Source organism: Protopterus annectens, chromosome 5.part1 (genome assembly GCF_019279795.1).
Source record: "Protopterus annectens isolate FY-2018-M chromosome 5.part1, PAN1.0, whole genome shotgun sequence".
In the NCBI taxonomy this organism is placed as follows: Eukaryota; Metazoa; Chordata; order Ceratodontiformes; family Protopteridae; genus Protopterus; species Protopterus annectens.
Window position 1 is genome coordinate 678,344,281 of NC_056736.1, and position 17,443 is coordinate 678,361,723.

At 41.8% G+C, this 17,443-nt stretch overlaps 1 protein-coding gene across 7 annotated transcripts in view; it reads right to left on the reverse strand.

Moving 5' to 3' along the window:
* The window catches only part of PARP4 (poly(ADP-ribose) polymerase family member 4), a 2,883,551-nt gene that overhangs the window by 1,892,597 nt on the left and 973,511 nt on the right, over positions 1-17,443 (reverse strand). For all 7 annotated transcript variants that reach the window (XM_044073295.1, XM_044073293.1, XM_044073297.1 and 4 more), the window contains one exon: positions 1,165-1,307. In XM_044073295.1, the coding sequence (XP_043929230.1) occupies positions 1,165-1,307 (143 nt within the window). The remainder of the gene's footprint in view (positions 1-1,164; positions 1,308-17,443) is intronic.

The following is a 17,443-nucleotide window of genomic DNA, read 5'->3' on the forward strand; positions in this document are numbered from 1 at the left end:
CCCCTCTGGTAGTCATTCCTATGTAGAATGCTACGCAGTGAGAGCATTTACTCAGATATACTACATTGCTGCTGTTGCAGTTGTAGTGGTGTTTGAACCGAATGGGGGCGGTTCTGTTTGGGCTGCTTATATTGGACCCGGTTAGAATGTACTCGCAGCAATTGCAGTGTTTGCAAGGCCACGTGCCTTGTGGGACTGTAGGGCTGCTGGTGTCTGCCTGACAACTTGGGCAGCATTCAAAGAGTGTTTTTAAGGAGAGGGTCCTTGTGTAGCTGAAGAAAGGAGCGGGAATACAGGATACAGCTCGTTATTACAGAAAATCTTTAACCTTACCTGGTCAGTAAAAACCACTATACTTATGTCTCCATAAGTAACAAAGAATAGGCTTAAGAATCTTTTTCAACTCTGTCAATGTATCCATGGTGCTAAGTTCCTTCTCTCCCTCTCAAACTTCCCTTAACTTCCATGGCCTCCCGTTGGCAATTATCATGCTGTCTAGCAGCCAATGACTTTCCTAGATTTGGACAAAGCTCTCTTCTTATTGTTTGTTCTAATGTCTCAAATTCCATGAAATGTGTTGGTTCTCATTCCAAGGTAGCTGCCTTACTAATTAAACAATGGTTCAAGTCCCTTGTTCACAACACTTGTTATGTTATGAATCTGATCTCTCCTGGAATACGATGAAGAGCACTTGAATTACTGAGGCATAATGTAACTTCTAGGACTAGAATGCACTTTAGGTAGCTTCAGAACTACAGCAGATATGGTAGCACTAGCGTTTCTTGTATCACTGATTGCCATTGTCCCAGGTGGTTCCTTGGTATCATGAACTTGCCATTTCTAATGTATTTGGTTCATGACTCTCATGTCTGCTGAGTTATGTAACCTGTTTTGTATAACATGTCATGTCTGAAAAACAGGTTAAGTCAGAACAAATTTTCTACCAGCTTAAAAAAGGAAAAAGATAAAGAAAAATTTTTTGAGGTTGTATTTAAATCTTCATATCGGAATCACACAATGTGCAGTAGATATTTACAAATCTGAATACTTATGAAATTTTTTTTAACAGAAAAAAAATATTTTCTGGCATCTAAATATACTGACAGAATTTGAAAAACACCACAGCTACAAACATATGGCATGATAAGTGGCAAAAATGTATACCTGTGCAATCAAATCGATAATACTTCCTTTAACGTGGACTTCTTGAAGAGGAAGTTGATTCCCAGAACTATCTATAAGGCCAGCCTTGACTTTACCCAAAGGATTTTCCAAATGAAACAGTTCATTAAAACTCACAGGTTCAGCTGAAGACAAAATGGATACATAATAAGAGGCATTTTAGTAGAAAGTGACAGTAGCAGCAGAAATGGTTGTGAGATTAGACACACCAGGTCAGCTAACATTGATCAAGCAGTACCATTTTATTTTTATAGACAGACACAATGCACTGCTCTGCAAAGAGGTGCTATTTTTGGAACGATGCCAACCTGCCCAGAATAAACAACACTAGCTTAAGTCAGTATTGCAAATCGGATTGTCACACCAAATTTAACAATTTTGTGTCTAAAACTATGTTGACTTCAGCTAAGAGAAAAATATTCTTAGAAAAATGAAGGCTGACTTACTGCCCCCAAAAATCCTGTTCAGAAGGGTTTGTCATGAACAAGTAAAGCTTATAATTATGGTAAAAAAACGAGAATCTTTATGAAAGATAAAGCAGTAAACCCTAGTTTGTGACATGTGAGTTACAGTTTTATACATCAGGTTAGTTACATCTTCCCATATTATAAACTAGCAGTGAAATTACACATCTGTACATTTCACAGCTGGTTTGAGTTAGGTTTAGTGTTATGATTTTGCCCTTACATTTAACCTTGCACATACTAGATTTACTTCACAAAGGGATACCCATTGAAGGGTACATAGATAATTAAATAAAAAAAATCTGCATCACTAATTAGGGTCTAGTAACAGAAGACAAAGTAGTCTGAAACATAAATATAAAGACGTTATGTACTTACCATAATGTTCCATGTGAGTTGTTCATCTCGCCTTCATTCTTACAGATGGGTTCGGAGCTGATCCTCGGCTCCGAGTCGGCCTATTACAAAGCTCGAGGTCTTCAGACAGCTCGTGGCTAAGTCCTTATCCCATGATGCACCTAGAGTTACCTCAGATCTGGTTTGCTGCATATAATAATACCATGTGTCATTCTATCACTCTAAGAAAAAGCCATAGAAGGGTTGAGCAACCAGGAAGAATCTAGTATCTCGGTCTTCGAAAAACCCTGGAGGGGGTAGGAGGGTTGGAAGTAAGAATGAAGGCAAGATGAACTCACATGGAACATTATGGTAAGTACAGAACTTCTTTATGTGAAGTTGTTCTATCTTGCCATTCATTCTTACAGATGGGTAGAGTCCCAAGCACCATCTTTCGCGGGTGACTCACAGGAGTATATTTTTCAGGACAGTAGACCCAAAAGAGGCCCTGTCAACTTTGTAATGAGTGATAAAGGTATGAGGTCTTGACCAAATGGCTGCTGCACAGATTTTGTCCATAAGAAGTCTAGCAGAAAAAGGCAGAGGATGTAGACACTGCTCTGGTAGAATGAGCCTTAATTTTGTGTTGTAAGGGCATATTAGCAGCTGAATAAACAAATGTGATACAATCGGATAACCACTTAGAGTTGTTTTTGCCACAGGCATACCTTTTCTGGAATCTGAAAAGGAAACAAAAAGCTGTTCTGATTTCCTAAACTCTTTTGTTCTATCCAAGTAAAATCTGAGCTCTCTATGAATATCATGCTTGTGCAGCATATACTCTAAGTTGTTGGAGTGTTTGGGGAAGAACACTGGCAAATCTATTATCTGGTTAAAGTTAGTTTCAGTACAGACTTTGGGCAAAAAATATGGATTAGTTCACAGTGAGACTCTGTCAGCATGGAAAATCAAATAAGGAGGCTTTATGGACAAGGCTTGAAGCTCTGACACTCTGCGGGCAGAATTGATGGCTACTAAAAAGGTAGTCTCCCATGAAAAATATTTCAAATCGCATGAGGAAGCTGGTTTGAAAGGAGGGAGAATAATGCGTGAAAGCATAAAGTTTAGATTCCATGGTGTATAAGGGGATTTCACAGGTGGTCTGAGATGAAAAATCCCTTTGAGAAAGGCTTTGGATAGTTTGTGTGACATTATGTTTAATCCTTCACATCCACGGTGAAAATTAGAGATAGCAGCAAGTTGAACCCGAACTGTTGCTGCTGCGGCTCCTTTATTGAAAAGCATAGTCAAGAACTCTAATATGGAGGCAACAGGGACTTGGGTAGGGATCAATGTTATTTTGAGAGACCCATATAGAAAATCTTTTCCATTTGCTAAGATATACCTTCCTAGTAGAGGATTTGTGAGAAGATATCAGAATCTGCTGAGTTTCCTTTGAAAGGTTATGGAACCTAACTATGTTGGAAATTGGAGCAACCAAGCTGACCGCTTCAGGGACTGAAGAGAGCGATGAAGTTCCCCCGACAAGTGCGTCAGAAGATCTGGAACAGGGTCCAGAATCCAAGGGTCCTCCAAGTGATGAAGTCGAAAGAAGGGGAACCAAATCTGACGAGGCCAATGAGGGGCTATTAGAATAATGGTCTTTCCCAGAGCTTTTTCTTTCTGTAATACTTTGGGTATCAAGGGAATTGGTGGGAATGCGTAGAGGTGACCCGGAGGCCAATCGTGTATGAGTGTGTCCCTTGGGGCTTCTCTCAGAGGGGGAATCAGGGCAAAGTAGCTTCTGCATTTTGTGTTCATGTGGTTGGCAAAAAGGTCTCAGCAAGGCTGGCCCCACCTGTGGAAAATTCTTTCTTTCTGCTATTTCTTTCTTGAGGGACCACTCATGAGGCAACAAAATTGCTCTGCTCAGCTTGTCTGCTATCATGTTGGATTTCCCCAGGATGTGTGTTGCTAACAGAAAGCGCTGGGTGTATGTAGCCCACTGCCATACTCTTACGGCCTCTTAACAAAGGGGGTAGGACCTGGTTCCTCCTTGTTTGTTCAAGTACCAGATCACTGACATGTTGTCCGTTTAAATCGTAATTGTTCCCACAGGAAGAGAATCCTTCAAGTACTGCAATGCTAAAAGTACCGCTCTCATCTCAAGGATATTGATATGCAGATGTGTCTCCTGTTCGGTCCATGTGCCTTGGGCTGTGCTTCCCTGAATATGCCCCCCCCCCCACCCTATCAGGGAAGCGTCCGTGGTCATTGTGGCTGCTGGTGGGGGTAAAGGACGACCTATCGTAACATGAAGAAAGGTCAGCCACCACTGAAGATCCCTTTTGCATGTATTTGTGATCATTGTTAGATGAGACATTAGGAGATCTTGGTAAGACCATTGAGTGAATAACAGCCATTGCAGAATTCGCATGTGCATGCGACCCAACAGTATGGCTAATATTGCAGCTGCCATGATGCCTAACAATTTTATTACTTCTGATGCTGGAGCCTTGTCTCTGGATAGGATATTGTGGACCTGCTGGCAGAGTAGTAAGACTCTTTCTACTGGAAGTCTCAAAGTGGTGGTGGTGTCCAATTCTGCTCTGATAAAAATGGCATATTGCAATGGCGACAAGGCTGATCTTTCTGAGTTTATTGTAATGCCCAGGTAACTGCAGAGAGAAAGAGTGGTGTCCCTGGCTTGTATGAGCTGACGCCTGGTGGTGACGGTGAGGAGCTAATCGTCTAGGTACGGAAACACCTGGAATCCTTAACATCTCAGGTGAGCCATGACCACTGCCATACATCTGGTGAACACTCTGGGGGCTGTAGTGAGACCAAAGTGTAGGACTCAAAACTGGTAATGATTGGCTCCCAGATCGAAGCGCAGATGATACCTGCATGGTCTAGCCATTTTATATGGTAGTCCTGGAGATATATCGAGCACATCCAATTGTCTTTCCCTAAAAAGGGAAGTATCGACTGAAGCATGACCATCCGGAACTTCTCTTTCTTGACAGATCTGTTTAGTCTGCTGAGGACCAAAATAGGTCTCTAGTCCCCTGTTTTTTTCTGGAACTAAAAGAATCTTGAGTAAGTTCCGGATCCTAACTGGTCTGCTAGGACGGGTTGGACGACTCTTTCTTAGCAACGTTTGGACCTCTACAGTTGCCTGTTCACTGTAACTGGATGGAACATCCGAGATTTTTATTGTCAATGGAGGGGGTGTGGTGAAAAGAATGAAATATCCTCTGGAAATTATACTTTATACCCAGTTATCGTTTGTTATTTTGAGCTAGGCGTCTGGATACAAAGATAAGCGACCCCCGACTAGGACAGTCGGGCCTCCTTTCAGGAGCGCTGGTAGGGCTTTCCAAAGAACTGATCTGTCACCCTGGTGTTGCGGACCCCCTCTGCCGTGAGGGCTGCATCTTCCATTATTGCCCCCTCCTCTGCCCCTGGAGGGGGGGGGTTCACCATGTGTGTCCTGAAAGGCTCCTTGGGCTTTTCAGAACCAAATCTTTCCTCCCCTTGGACCCTTGGGGTAGAGTCTGGTAGGAGTGGAAAAACGGACTCCGACAGCAGACAGTCGTTCCTTCCTGTTCACACCTGGTTAAAGTTTCCTTGACTTTAGGCCCGAAAAGGAATGAGCCATCAAAAGAGGTGCTGACAAAGGATGACTTAAAGGACTCCACGAAGGAACACAAACGCATCCAGCAGTGTCTCCTAAGAGCAATTCCTGTACCCGCTGCCCTACTCGTTCCATCAGCTGCATAAGAAATGAGGAGCATGGAAAAGTTCAATATGGAATTGAGGGTGGCAAGCTGGGAGGTGACTTTATCTGAAGCTACAGCAGCTACTGTACCCTGAAGAATATCTCCAAGCTCTTTTAGGAGATCTCTTTGCAATCTCGTAAAATGGGCGAGATAGTTCAGTGAATGCAGAGCAAAAGTTGCTGAACTGTAAGTGCACTTCCTGTATCTATTCATGATCCTAGAATCTCTGTTAGGAGGATGGATAGAGGAAGAAGTTTCCAAAATCTCCTTTTTGGTGGCTGCCGCCACCACCATGGCATCAACTGGCACTCCCTTGGTAAGAAAGGACTTTTCTTAGGGGACAGAAATGAATTTATTAGGCCTCCTAGGGACAGGCTCTATGGTGTCCAGAGACTCCCACACCCTTCGTGATACCAGCTCCATGAGCTCATCCAAGGGTGGAGACACCCAAGAGGTGGAGGCCTGAGACCTGAAAGCCTTCAGGAGAACAGACTCGCCTTCAGTAGGGTTGGTGGACTGCCAGTCACCCCTCTGCCTTAGGATTTCTATTATCTCAGTAAATGAGATATCCTCAGAGGGGGATCATGGGGACCCTTCTGATTCATCCAAGTCGGTATCGGATGTGGGAGACCCCTGCGGGGAGTCTAAGTGCTTCCTCTTACAGATTGTCTTCCTGGGAACCTCATCAGTGGGAAATTCTGGTGAGGTCTCAGAAGGCACCCAATAGGGCTTCTTGAGGCTCTGGGTCTCTACGCTTAGAAAGGATCTGTGAAGCAGAAGTGGACACAGGTGCCTTTGGGGAGGAGGTAGTCAGACCTGAAGACATAGATGTCTTGGGAGATATAACTCTCCTCATTGCTTCAAAGGCACCGCTGCTCCGATGAGAAGGGACCACTGGATCTGAGGAAACCATCGATCCCCCCGGCACCGGGGCAGTGGGCTCCGAATCAGAGGTAGGAGCTGAGCTCATCCGAGCCGAAGCCCCGAGAGGCAAAGTCGGAACCGACATGTCAGTCCGACTATCCTCCCTGGACCTGACCAGAGTGTGTTGGCTCCTAGACTCCTTGATGGGAGCCAAGGACATCTGAGTAAATGGAACCAATGTCATTGGAACAGTCAATAGCTCCGAATGCTCAACAATCAGAAAGTCCGACTCCTCCTGCTCCGAAGGACCAGTATGGCTCAGAGGAGGAAGTGAAGTAGATTTTAATACAGTTTTCAATTCTGAAACCACTTGGGTCGAAGCTGACAAAATCTTTGCAAACGCCAGTGCCTGTAGCAACTTCTGCACCACACGATCCACATCCAAATCAGAAAGCTAATCAAGGACCGAGATGAATGAATGGACGGGGCCACTGACTGAAGGATTAGTGATTTAAGTACCTCGGATACCGTTTCCAGGACTGGGGACTGGCTTCGAAATGACAAGACGCTCGGCTCCGAGGGTTGTGGAGATGATGTGGAAGCTTTCTTTATTTTTTTTTAACTTCTGAAGAAGTAGAAGCCTTACAAGACTGAGGATTTGCTAGACCTGTCCTGGTCACTTAAAGCTTCTTGAAAAGATGATCTGACTAATCCTCTGTCAATTAACTTTCTCTCCTGTAGAACCCTAGAAGAGAAGGAATGACAAATGGAGCAGCTTTCCTGATGGTGCAATGCTCCCAAACAGTAAACATAACTTACATGGCTATCAGTGACAGACATTTTCTGTCCACATTTTGGACATTTCTTAAACCTGATTTAGGATGTTTATCCTTATCCTGGTCAGCCACACTGGAACACACAGTCTCAAGAAAGGGTACTGTGATGAACAGGACACACCCAAAAAAAACTATCAAATAAGCCCTTTAAAACTATGGGCTAAATATACTAATAAGCACACACATGCACTATAACTACTTATCTAAGCACTCTAATATCTATATATATCTAAATATATATCAAAAAGCTGTGACAGAAAAAGTCACTATTCAAAGGCACACAACTACTAATTAAACTACAGTAAATATAACAAGGTCTATAGTAAAAAACAAGGCCAAAGAGAGCTAATATCTAGTCAAGAAAAAAGGCACACCAAGGAAAGGGAATACACACAATAAGCTAGAAGAGCTAAACTAAGTCTAAAATAGAAAAATATCAATATTTTAGATAAATTTGTAGAAAAAAGTTTTGTACTGCCTCGAGCTATATGAGGAACCTCCGATTTATTGCAGCAGCAAACTAGATCTGAGGTAACTCTAGGTGCATCATAGGATAGGGACTTGGCCTCAAGCTGTCTGAAGACCTTGAGCTTTGTAGTAGGCCAACTCAGAGCCAAGGATCAGCTCCGAACCCATCTGTAAGAATGAATGGCGAGATAGAACAACTTCACATCTACTGTTTTTTTACTCTGTTATGATTTGTAAAGAACAGTACAATAATTCTGAATGCTCAGAAAATGAGGTGCGTCTCAAGTTTCCTAACTGTCTGCCATCAAGGTATGAAAGTTAAGACAGGACTGAGAAGAAAATTAAAAACTATGTAGATGGCACATGAGGAAAGCTATTTATAAAAAAAAGGACTCTAAAAGCAATTGTTAGTGTTGCACTGGTGAACAAATATGCTGATTTTAGCAAAACATTGTGGATGGAACTTATAAAATCAAAGAATTTTTCATCCTCTGTATTATCTACTTCCTTCAATGCCTTGCTTCCTGGAGTTTATTTAGATAGGCTGTGGAGCTGAATGCACAGCCCCCTACAATACCCAAAGCAGAAGTCTTTACATTTCTGGAAGATAGAGGGTGAAAAAGCATTGAATCAATGAGTTCCATCTGTCATGAGATATAACTCTCAACCAGTAAAAAGCTGTTTCACTGTTCCAAGCTCATTTCCCAAAAACAGAATGTACTATTAAGTAAAATTAAGAAACAATGTAATTTGGCATAGTAGATGTTCTGTGATGGCCGTTATGTAGTTGAAGGGCATTCCCATCCTTGGAATGATAGTGATTTCCTTATACTGCTCACCCTGGATGGCATTACTAAACTAATGTCTTTCAGCTTTTCCCAGTTAGGGGTCACCACAGTGGAACTCCGGTCCGCTAATGACTGGCAGTGGATTTTTACAGTGCCGAGTTGCCAGCCCGACACCCAACTTTCAAAGAAGGCACACCCATTCACACACGCATCTACCTGCATGTCTTTAAATGTCACTCGACCGTGGTGAGGACATGCAGACTCCACACAGAAGGTGCTCCAGCCAAGAATCCAACAGAAGAACCTCTTGCTGTGAGGCGACAACGCTAACCCACTGCGGCTCTGTACTTACAAAATGGCTAATGCACTTAATTTTTTATACTATGTACTTTATTTTAAAGGATGTTTTTGCTTGTTTCTTGGTGAATTTTTTTTAAAGTAGGGCCTTTCCTTATTTATTTATATGACAGTACTTAAAAGTGTACTTTTACAAATTCTATTTAACAATAATAACAGCTAATGTGTGCAGACTATTGCTGCTATGAATCAGTGGGACCAAATTTTGGACAAGTTATAGGAAAGGAGAAGTAAGCTACAGTACAATAAAATAAAAACATTTCATATTGTAGTATTTCCCTTTTTGGTCTGCAGCTGTGACTTTCTATTTTATATTTTATACAAAGAACACACAGATTGAGTGTCTAGTTGTATTTTTTGAAGTATGTGCTATAAACTAACTGGGCTTCTTTTATTGGAGTTGTGACAGGGGGATACTGCAGCTATGCCATGCCATTTTGTATTTAACTTTATAAGAACGGATAAGTTAGAAAAAACATATAGGTTTGTTTAAACTTTGTTTAGCAATGCTTAAAATGCAGACTATTATTTCCTTGAAGTTCTACAGACTAATGTTTCTTTTGACAGTTGTAAAAAGAGTTGTCAAATCGTAAGATCTGTCAGTTATTTTGACATATCAAACCACAACATCCAACAGCTGTCAATGGAGCTGTTAAACCATGGCCTTTGACAGCCAGCAAAAAAATCTATCAGACTGCAGAATATGACAGCAATTGTGGCAACTGTTAAAGGACATGCCAAAATAGAGAGTCTGGACATTACTTTGGCAGATATAGCTGTCAAAACACATGCCAGAATGAGGATGTTATGGATCTGGCAAGAAGCTTCACAGCAGCATGGTTCAACATGGACATTAGCAATAAACAAACACTATAATAAAAGGAAAAAAAAATGCTGTTCAGGACCAAGAAGGAGCAGGTGCCTAATTGGAAGCAACCTCTCCTTAGCCTGATCAATCAATTAAGAGCACTAGTGAAATCCTCCAAAGCAAACTTCGAGTCCAAACTGGCCACATATACTAATAATAATCATAAGGCCTTCTTCACATTTGTCCACAATCTCAAAGGAAGCACCCAGATCTGCTCAGAACAGGTGGTCAAGGACACCACATACACAAATGCTGTAGATATAGCCAATCTGCTGGCATACAGGTTCAGTGAAAACCTTACCTTCTGCCCCCCCCCCCCCCCACCATCAGTAAATCGGGACATCTCCGGCATCTGCCCCCTCCCTTTACTCATCTCTAGGGAGCAAATCATCACTTCCCTCTCAAAGGAAAAAAAAACAGCCTCCATGGGACCCGATAACATCCCAGACTGCATCCTACATGAACTCAGGCAAGAACGTGCAGCACCATTAGGCACCCTATTCAAGCAAAGACCGAGTACCGGCTTCATCTGAGCCGAGTGGTGGACAATCACCGTCATCCCTTTGCACAAAGGTGGAGCATCCACTGAGTCAAGAAATTATAGACCCATCAGCCTAACTAGCCTGATCTGCAAGGCCATAGAGTGGATTATTATGGGCCTCATTAACAAGGACATTGGCAACCTCCAAACACTCGAGCCCACACAGTTTGGTTTAGTCAAGGGGAGGTCATGCCTGTTCAATCTGGTTGACTTCTTTGATACAGTCACCAAAGCCATGGTTGAGGGAAAGACGGTGCACACTGCCTACCTTGACCTGGCCAAAGCCTTTGATACTATTCCCCACTCGGGTATAATAGATAAACTCTCTCAACTAAACATCAATCCATATGTTACCATATAGGTAGCAAACTCATCTAGTCAAAATAGGGGAAGCCACCTCAAGCAACAGACCCATAACAAGCGGTGCACCCCAGGGATCGGTCTTGGGGCATCTGTTGTTTGGGATATACTTTTCTGAGGTGTAGGCCAAAACCAGTGGGCTATGGCTGACCAAGTTTGCAAATGACTAAGCTGTGTGCTGTCATCAATTCTCCTAGTGATGTAGACATCCTCCAAGAGGGTCTCACCCAAACAAATGACTGGTGCCAGAAATATGGTCGTAAATTATTACATTAATAATAAGGTCCTAAGCACGCAGTCTTGAGGGACTTGGGCAACCAGGTTGATAGCAAAATGACTTCTGACCACCATATCACCTCTATTATATGGAAAGCTTTCTACATGGCCCTCCTTATTAGCAAGGGTATCTCATCCAGGGATAAGGTGGTCATAACATCTCAGTATTCTTCCCTCATAAGACCCATTATTGAATATATTGCCCCTTTCGGCATGTACCTCACAAAGCACATGCAGCAGCTGAAGGGACCACAGAGGTTCCTCACCAGGAGAATCCAGGGCATCAAACATCTACCCTACACAGATAGGCTAAAGGTCTTGTCCCTCTATTCAGTCTCATACAGACTCCTCGGAGGTAATCTCTGCCTGGCAAACAAAGCAACCTCAGACCCCATCTTGATGGGACTGCTGCATATCCGCAAGTCAAGTTCCACTCAAGTAACCTGCAAGTGTGACCTCAAACTGATCTGTGATATCGATGGGACTTGGCGGGACAGATTTGTGTCCCAGAGACACCCCCTTTTATGGAATAGTCTCCCTCCCCACGTCAAGCAGAGTACCTCATTAACCCTTTTTAAGCGCAACCTGGATAACTGGATGGAGAACAGAAAATACACCCCTGGGATTCCACCTGTGTCCCTACTGGACATGGGCATCGGCTGCTGACTTGCTGGAACATGGGCTAAATTCTTGGATAGGCTTGTAACGGCCTCAAGGCCAATAGCCTAGTAACTTCCTATGATGCTATGACATTGCAAATTGTTTACATTCTGTTCTTATTTTTTATTAGACTCTTGCAGCAACAGTGTTCCACTGTTTCTAATGTTTGAACAGTCATGTTTAATCATTCTGGATGGCAACTTTCTAAGACAGCAATAAAGACCAAGAAGGTGGGGTTATAGAGAGAAATAATGGATTATTTGGGGTGATGTGAGGCATGATGCCACAAAGAGTGGGCTTACCCACTCCTGAAAGGTCGACTTTTCAATAACACCTATCCAGAGGGCATTTTCACTTACAGAAAATGGATTAGAGACTCAAAAATCAAACAGAGTAGACTACAATATCATAAGAAATACAATGCTATCTTATAACCTATCCTAAAAAGTAGGTACTGCAATCATTTCTGTGCTCCCTTACGCCTCTTACTTCAGTTATTGATTGAAAAAAACCCTTTGCTGATACGTAGATCTAATGAAAATCAACGACACCCAGAACTGAAGGTACCAGCATGAATCAAATCATTTATCCAGTACGACAATAGATATAGTAGTCCAGTATAATAAAATCACATGAATGAAGTTGTTCAACCAAATAATAAAGTATATGTAACATATTTCATATGAAATATGTTACATATATTTTATTAATTATTTGGTTGGACATGTTCTGTGAGCATGGTTTAATTGGCTTGTTAATAGGGGGAGGGTCTTTCTGTGAATAATGCTTTTTTGATTGGTGTATTTGTACTAGGATTTCCTTTAAAACTTGACCGGTATTTTTATCTAGTTGTCTGATGAAGCAATTCCTAGTTGTATTGTGAAAGCGCTTACCATTAAAACTTCATTCGTGTGATTTTATTATACTGGACTACTATATCTATTGTCGTACTTGATACATGATTTGATTCACGCTGGTACCTTCAGTTTTGGGTTTCGTTGATACTTCAGAGTTATGTTGATACACTGAAGAAACTTTCAGCGAGTGCCAAGACTGGGAAAATACATCTCAAACAAGGCTTGTTGCAGGGAGGCAGGCACCTCTGAACACCCCTTACAGAAGGGTTTCCATATTCCTATGCTTATATATAACTACTCCTTGGTGGCACAACAGTGGGTAAAGGGACATCTTCAATGGAGTTGAATGCGGCTTTTAGTAAAGTTATTTTATGGCACTTGTGTTGGCATTAGCTGAAACAAACTCAAACAACTGATGGGCTCTTACTGCTTTAATATACTCATGATGAGGTAGCACAGCTTCAGGAACTGGTGCAGTAATACAACTCATGCAGTCTTAGCACTGCACTCATCTCCAAGGATGTGCAATCTTGGCATGTGAAATATTAAAGAAGGGGAAGAGAACCTCTCATGTTAGAAGTCCCCATCTCCCTCACAAAACTGCTTATTTCATTGCCTGCTGGCTCTTGATTCTTATGCATTAGTGCATATAACTGCCAAATTCAATAGTCAGAATCTGATGATAATGTGGTCTGTGCTGTTCCATTCTCAGAAAAAGGATTTCTAAGTATCTCTAATTCAATATATATCAGGGTGTTTACTATCATAAATTCGAAAATCAGAACAAAACGTGTCTGCATTTTCAAATTTATACATCGGAAATGACCATTTCCAAATTTTCCTAATGTCGAAAACAGCTGTGTATTGTCAAAAATGTCGCTCGCAACATTTTCGGCAATACACAGCACTCCCCCCCCCCCCGTCCCGTAACTACCTACCTAACTAGCCTAAACATACAGTTATGCAGGGGGGCAAGCCCCCCTGCACCCCCCCAACTTAATATTCCAACTCAGAGATCGCACTACAGTGAGGAAAGGGATGTATTTTCCTAACCGCAATCCCCTCACATGAGCAAACGTTAGAATTGCGAATGCACAGTCCATTCACAATGGTAACGTTTGCTCACATCACCTGCCGAAATACGAAGTATTCGAACATCTGTTGTTCGAATACTTCATAGCCGTGCAAGTGCACATCGGCATTGTGATAGTAAACCTATCAGGGCACCCTTTTTCACATTTCTAGGATGTTTCTCTAAAATTTTAAGTCTTTTTCTTCAATACATTACCACAAAGCACACTTACGGTCAAATTCATAAAGGTTAATGTGCACATCTAGTGGTAACCATTTGTAATTCAAAGGCAGCCCTACCAGAGTGCCTTTGCACAAAGACATGCAGCACTGTGGTGGTCCATCTCCAAACCCACACTAGATGCTGATTAGGCACAGAATGTCTGGCAATTGGTATACAGGATTAAATAGCTATTCATGAGATGTTTCCTGTGGTCTAGTGGTCTAGGGTTTGATTTCCTCAGATCCATTGCCTAAATGTGTGACTTTGAGTCACTTAACCAGACAGTCCTCTTGGGTTGAGTCTGAAAAAGGTCCATGAAGAACAATGCTCTAAAATGGTTTAAAAAAAAAAGCCATGTGCTCTCCCCCAGAACTGCCTGTAGCAAGGTGTAGCAAGGCATCTACTCTGCCAAGCAATTCATGGAATCACTCAGCTGCACAGATTAGTATGGCCACTCCTGGTCCCTCAGAGTAGTGAACACAGCCAAAAGGCCAGATTCATCCATCGCAGTACATAAGTACTTGGAACTATAATGGCAGGGTGGTGTTATAAGGTGTGTGAACAAGTGTATGCAAGGGGCTGCATATATGAGTGTTAGGGGCTAAGTGAGATATGTGGTGTGTGTGTGTGTGTGTGCGTGTTTTTTTGCTTGTGGGGTTGGTGTGGCTGGTCATACTTCCACAAACCCCTAGACAAATGAGCACAGCCTGCGACAATTGGATAGGGGATCACTAGCCACCAGATATACTTCATTAAACTTAAGCCTGAGAAGAACTTAAACAGAAAGACGAACAGGTGATGGGGAGAAGCACTAGTGACAAGGGATACCTCACTAAGCACATTCCAAAGTAGCACTTAGAATGGGGATTAGGGGTGACAGGTATCAATAAGCCACCAAGGAACATGAGGCAATGGAGAGACACCAGTAATACTTGATATGGCATGTCTTAAACCCACCTAATTAAAAAAAAGAGGTGCAGGGAACCACTACATACTAGGAATAATCAATAAAAAAATAAAAAACAAAGGGGTTGGCACATATTTATTTTATTTTTATTTATTTTATTTTACATTTGTTGACCGGGCTAGTCTAGCTGGATATATGTCCATTTTCAGTAGAGGCCCGGTGAGAAAAGCTCCACACAATTTAAACAAAGTTCACATGGACAGAAAATACATATTTAGAATGCATATAAATTTTCTTAAACAGAGAAGGCTGCAAGTTTACAAGTACATAACGAAGGTTACACATATTTCAATAGACTTAGCATAGTTAATAAGAAGTTACATTTAAATGTTACTAAAGAGTACTAGTTGATAGAAGAAGAAAAAAGCAATAGTGTCGATGAAGGTAAATAAAGGAAGATAAGAAAAAATGAAATGGAAAAGCAGTTAGGTAATAAATCTAGCAGTAATATGAGTCATTTTAATGAATTCCGTACTAGCTAGGACTGCGAAGGAGAGGAAGCATAGTAGTATTTAATAAGAAATAGATTTAGAGAAAAAAGGCAAAATAAGTTAGAGAGAAGAAGTAGATTCAGAGATGAGAATCTTGAATCATTCAGGTAAAAATGGATAAGTTGGTCAGTCTGGTTTAGAACAGGGACACATCCAGTGTGTTTTTAGGAAGAGCTTAAGCTTATTTTTAAACAGAGTAGTTGAGGCATATAACACCACCATTACCCTGCTGCACTAACTGAGAAGTCAGTACAGTAGGGGTACTTTTATTGAGGACCTCAGATATTATGTAATACCTGCAACTTCATAACATATGAGGGAGAAGGACAGGGGAAATGTTCATCTAGTCACTAGGATAACAGCTTTTGCCCTAGCATGCATGTCCTGAAGGATATGAAGTGCAGCATGAATGTCTGGCATTAAGTACTGACTGTGATTATCTGTGAATTATTAGGGCAGATAAAAAGAACATTCTGACAACATCGACAGGTATGGAGTATGTGGTTTGTGTGCATGTCTGTGTTTTACTGTTTGCTCGTGTATGGAAGAGTAACGGGGGGTGCTGTCTGTGCTAACATTATGCAGCCGCCACTGTTAACCAACAGGGGTTCACAGACAAGCAAATTAGCCAATAATTAAATCTTTCACTGCAGCTAGTGTGTCTATGAATTTCAGAATACCACATCATGAAAAGCAGAGCCTGTTTTCAGGATTTTTTCATCCATCTTCCACCATCACATGTCCATCTACAGGTCTGCAAGCAACCTTATTACCCCTGGGCTATCTCCAATAGGGCTAGGACTGATGTGGATCTTAAGGGCATTCTAGGAGTCCCTACTACCCCCCCCCCCTTCTCATGGACCTTGTGGCAATGTCTGAGGGGCTGGCATGTAAAAGGGATGTGCAGCCTATCTACCTGCCTCCCACAGCATATCAGCCTTGTCCACCACCCTATTCTCCCCTCCGGACCACACTTCTTAGTGTTATGACCCAGCATTCAACAGGGATTGTCACAGGAGATGCCTGAGGAACCACCTACTCACCAAGGATGGTAATGCCCAACCCTCCCTACTGGTCTGTCAGTCACCAAAGTCTCTAAATCGCCTAGGTTTTATCTCTCGGCATCACTGAAATAACTTGTAGAAACAGGGCCTTTTTACCACTGACCTTAATGCAAGCAGTAGGGCTCTTAATGAGTCCTTGGATTATTTTTTTCTTTCCGAAATGTTTTGGGACTGGGGGAGGATGTTCCCACTCACAGGAAATCACACTTATCCTTCCTATAAAAAGGTGAGGAACATAAACAGAGACACATAGAAGGACAGAGAGAAAAAGGCAGAGACTAGTGAGAGAGCTTGGTAAAGCAACAAGCTGTAAAAGTCAGTCTGGGTGTGAAGGAACTCAGTTTGTCAAGGGAATGACTAGGACAGTAGTATGCTGTCCCTGAAAGAAGACTGGAGAAGCTGTAAAAACAGAAAGAGGAGGCTGTAACCCTGCAAGTCACAAGGACGTTGTATTGAAAGATGAAAATAACTCTTTAGAATATATACATCTGCCAGTTCAAAGGAAATAGACTTTGTAAGTAATATTTTGCTTCAAACTGGGCTAGCTACTAAAAGTGCATATGTTGTATGGAAAGCTGGATTTTTGGAGTGGTTTTTTTTTTTTTTTTGTTATGCTCTTCCCCAAAACCTTGAACATTTGTGTTACTCCACATAAATAAAACTCTGAGTTTCAAAGAAAGGTGGAAACTTGATTTCTACGACTGCGGCATACATACAGATAAAGAAACATGTTTTTTTTTTATTTTTTTATTTTACATTTGTTGACCGGGCTAGTCTGGCTGGATACATGTCCATTTTCAGCAGAGGCCTGAGGAGAAAAGCTCCACTATATAATAGTAACTTACAATAAACAAAAAGCACAGGAATATACAAACATATAAGCAAACAAAGAAATATTCTCATGTAGTATAGTAACAATACAGAAGCACTTTAGCAAAAACTAAAAAATAGTGAGGAATCATTATCCCATAATATTTGCAAGAGTAGG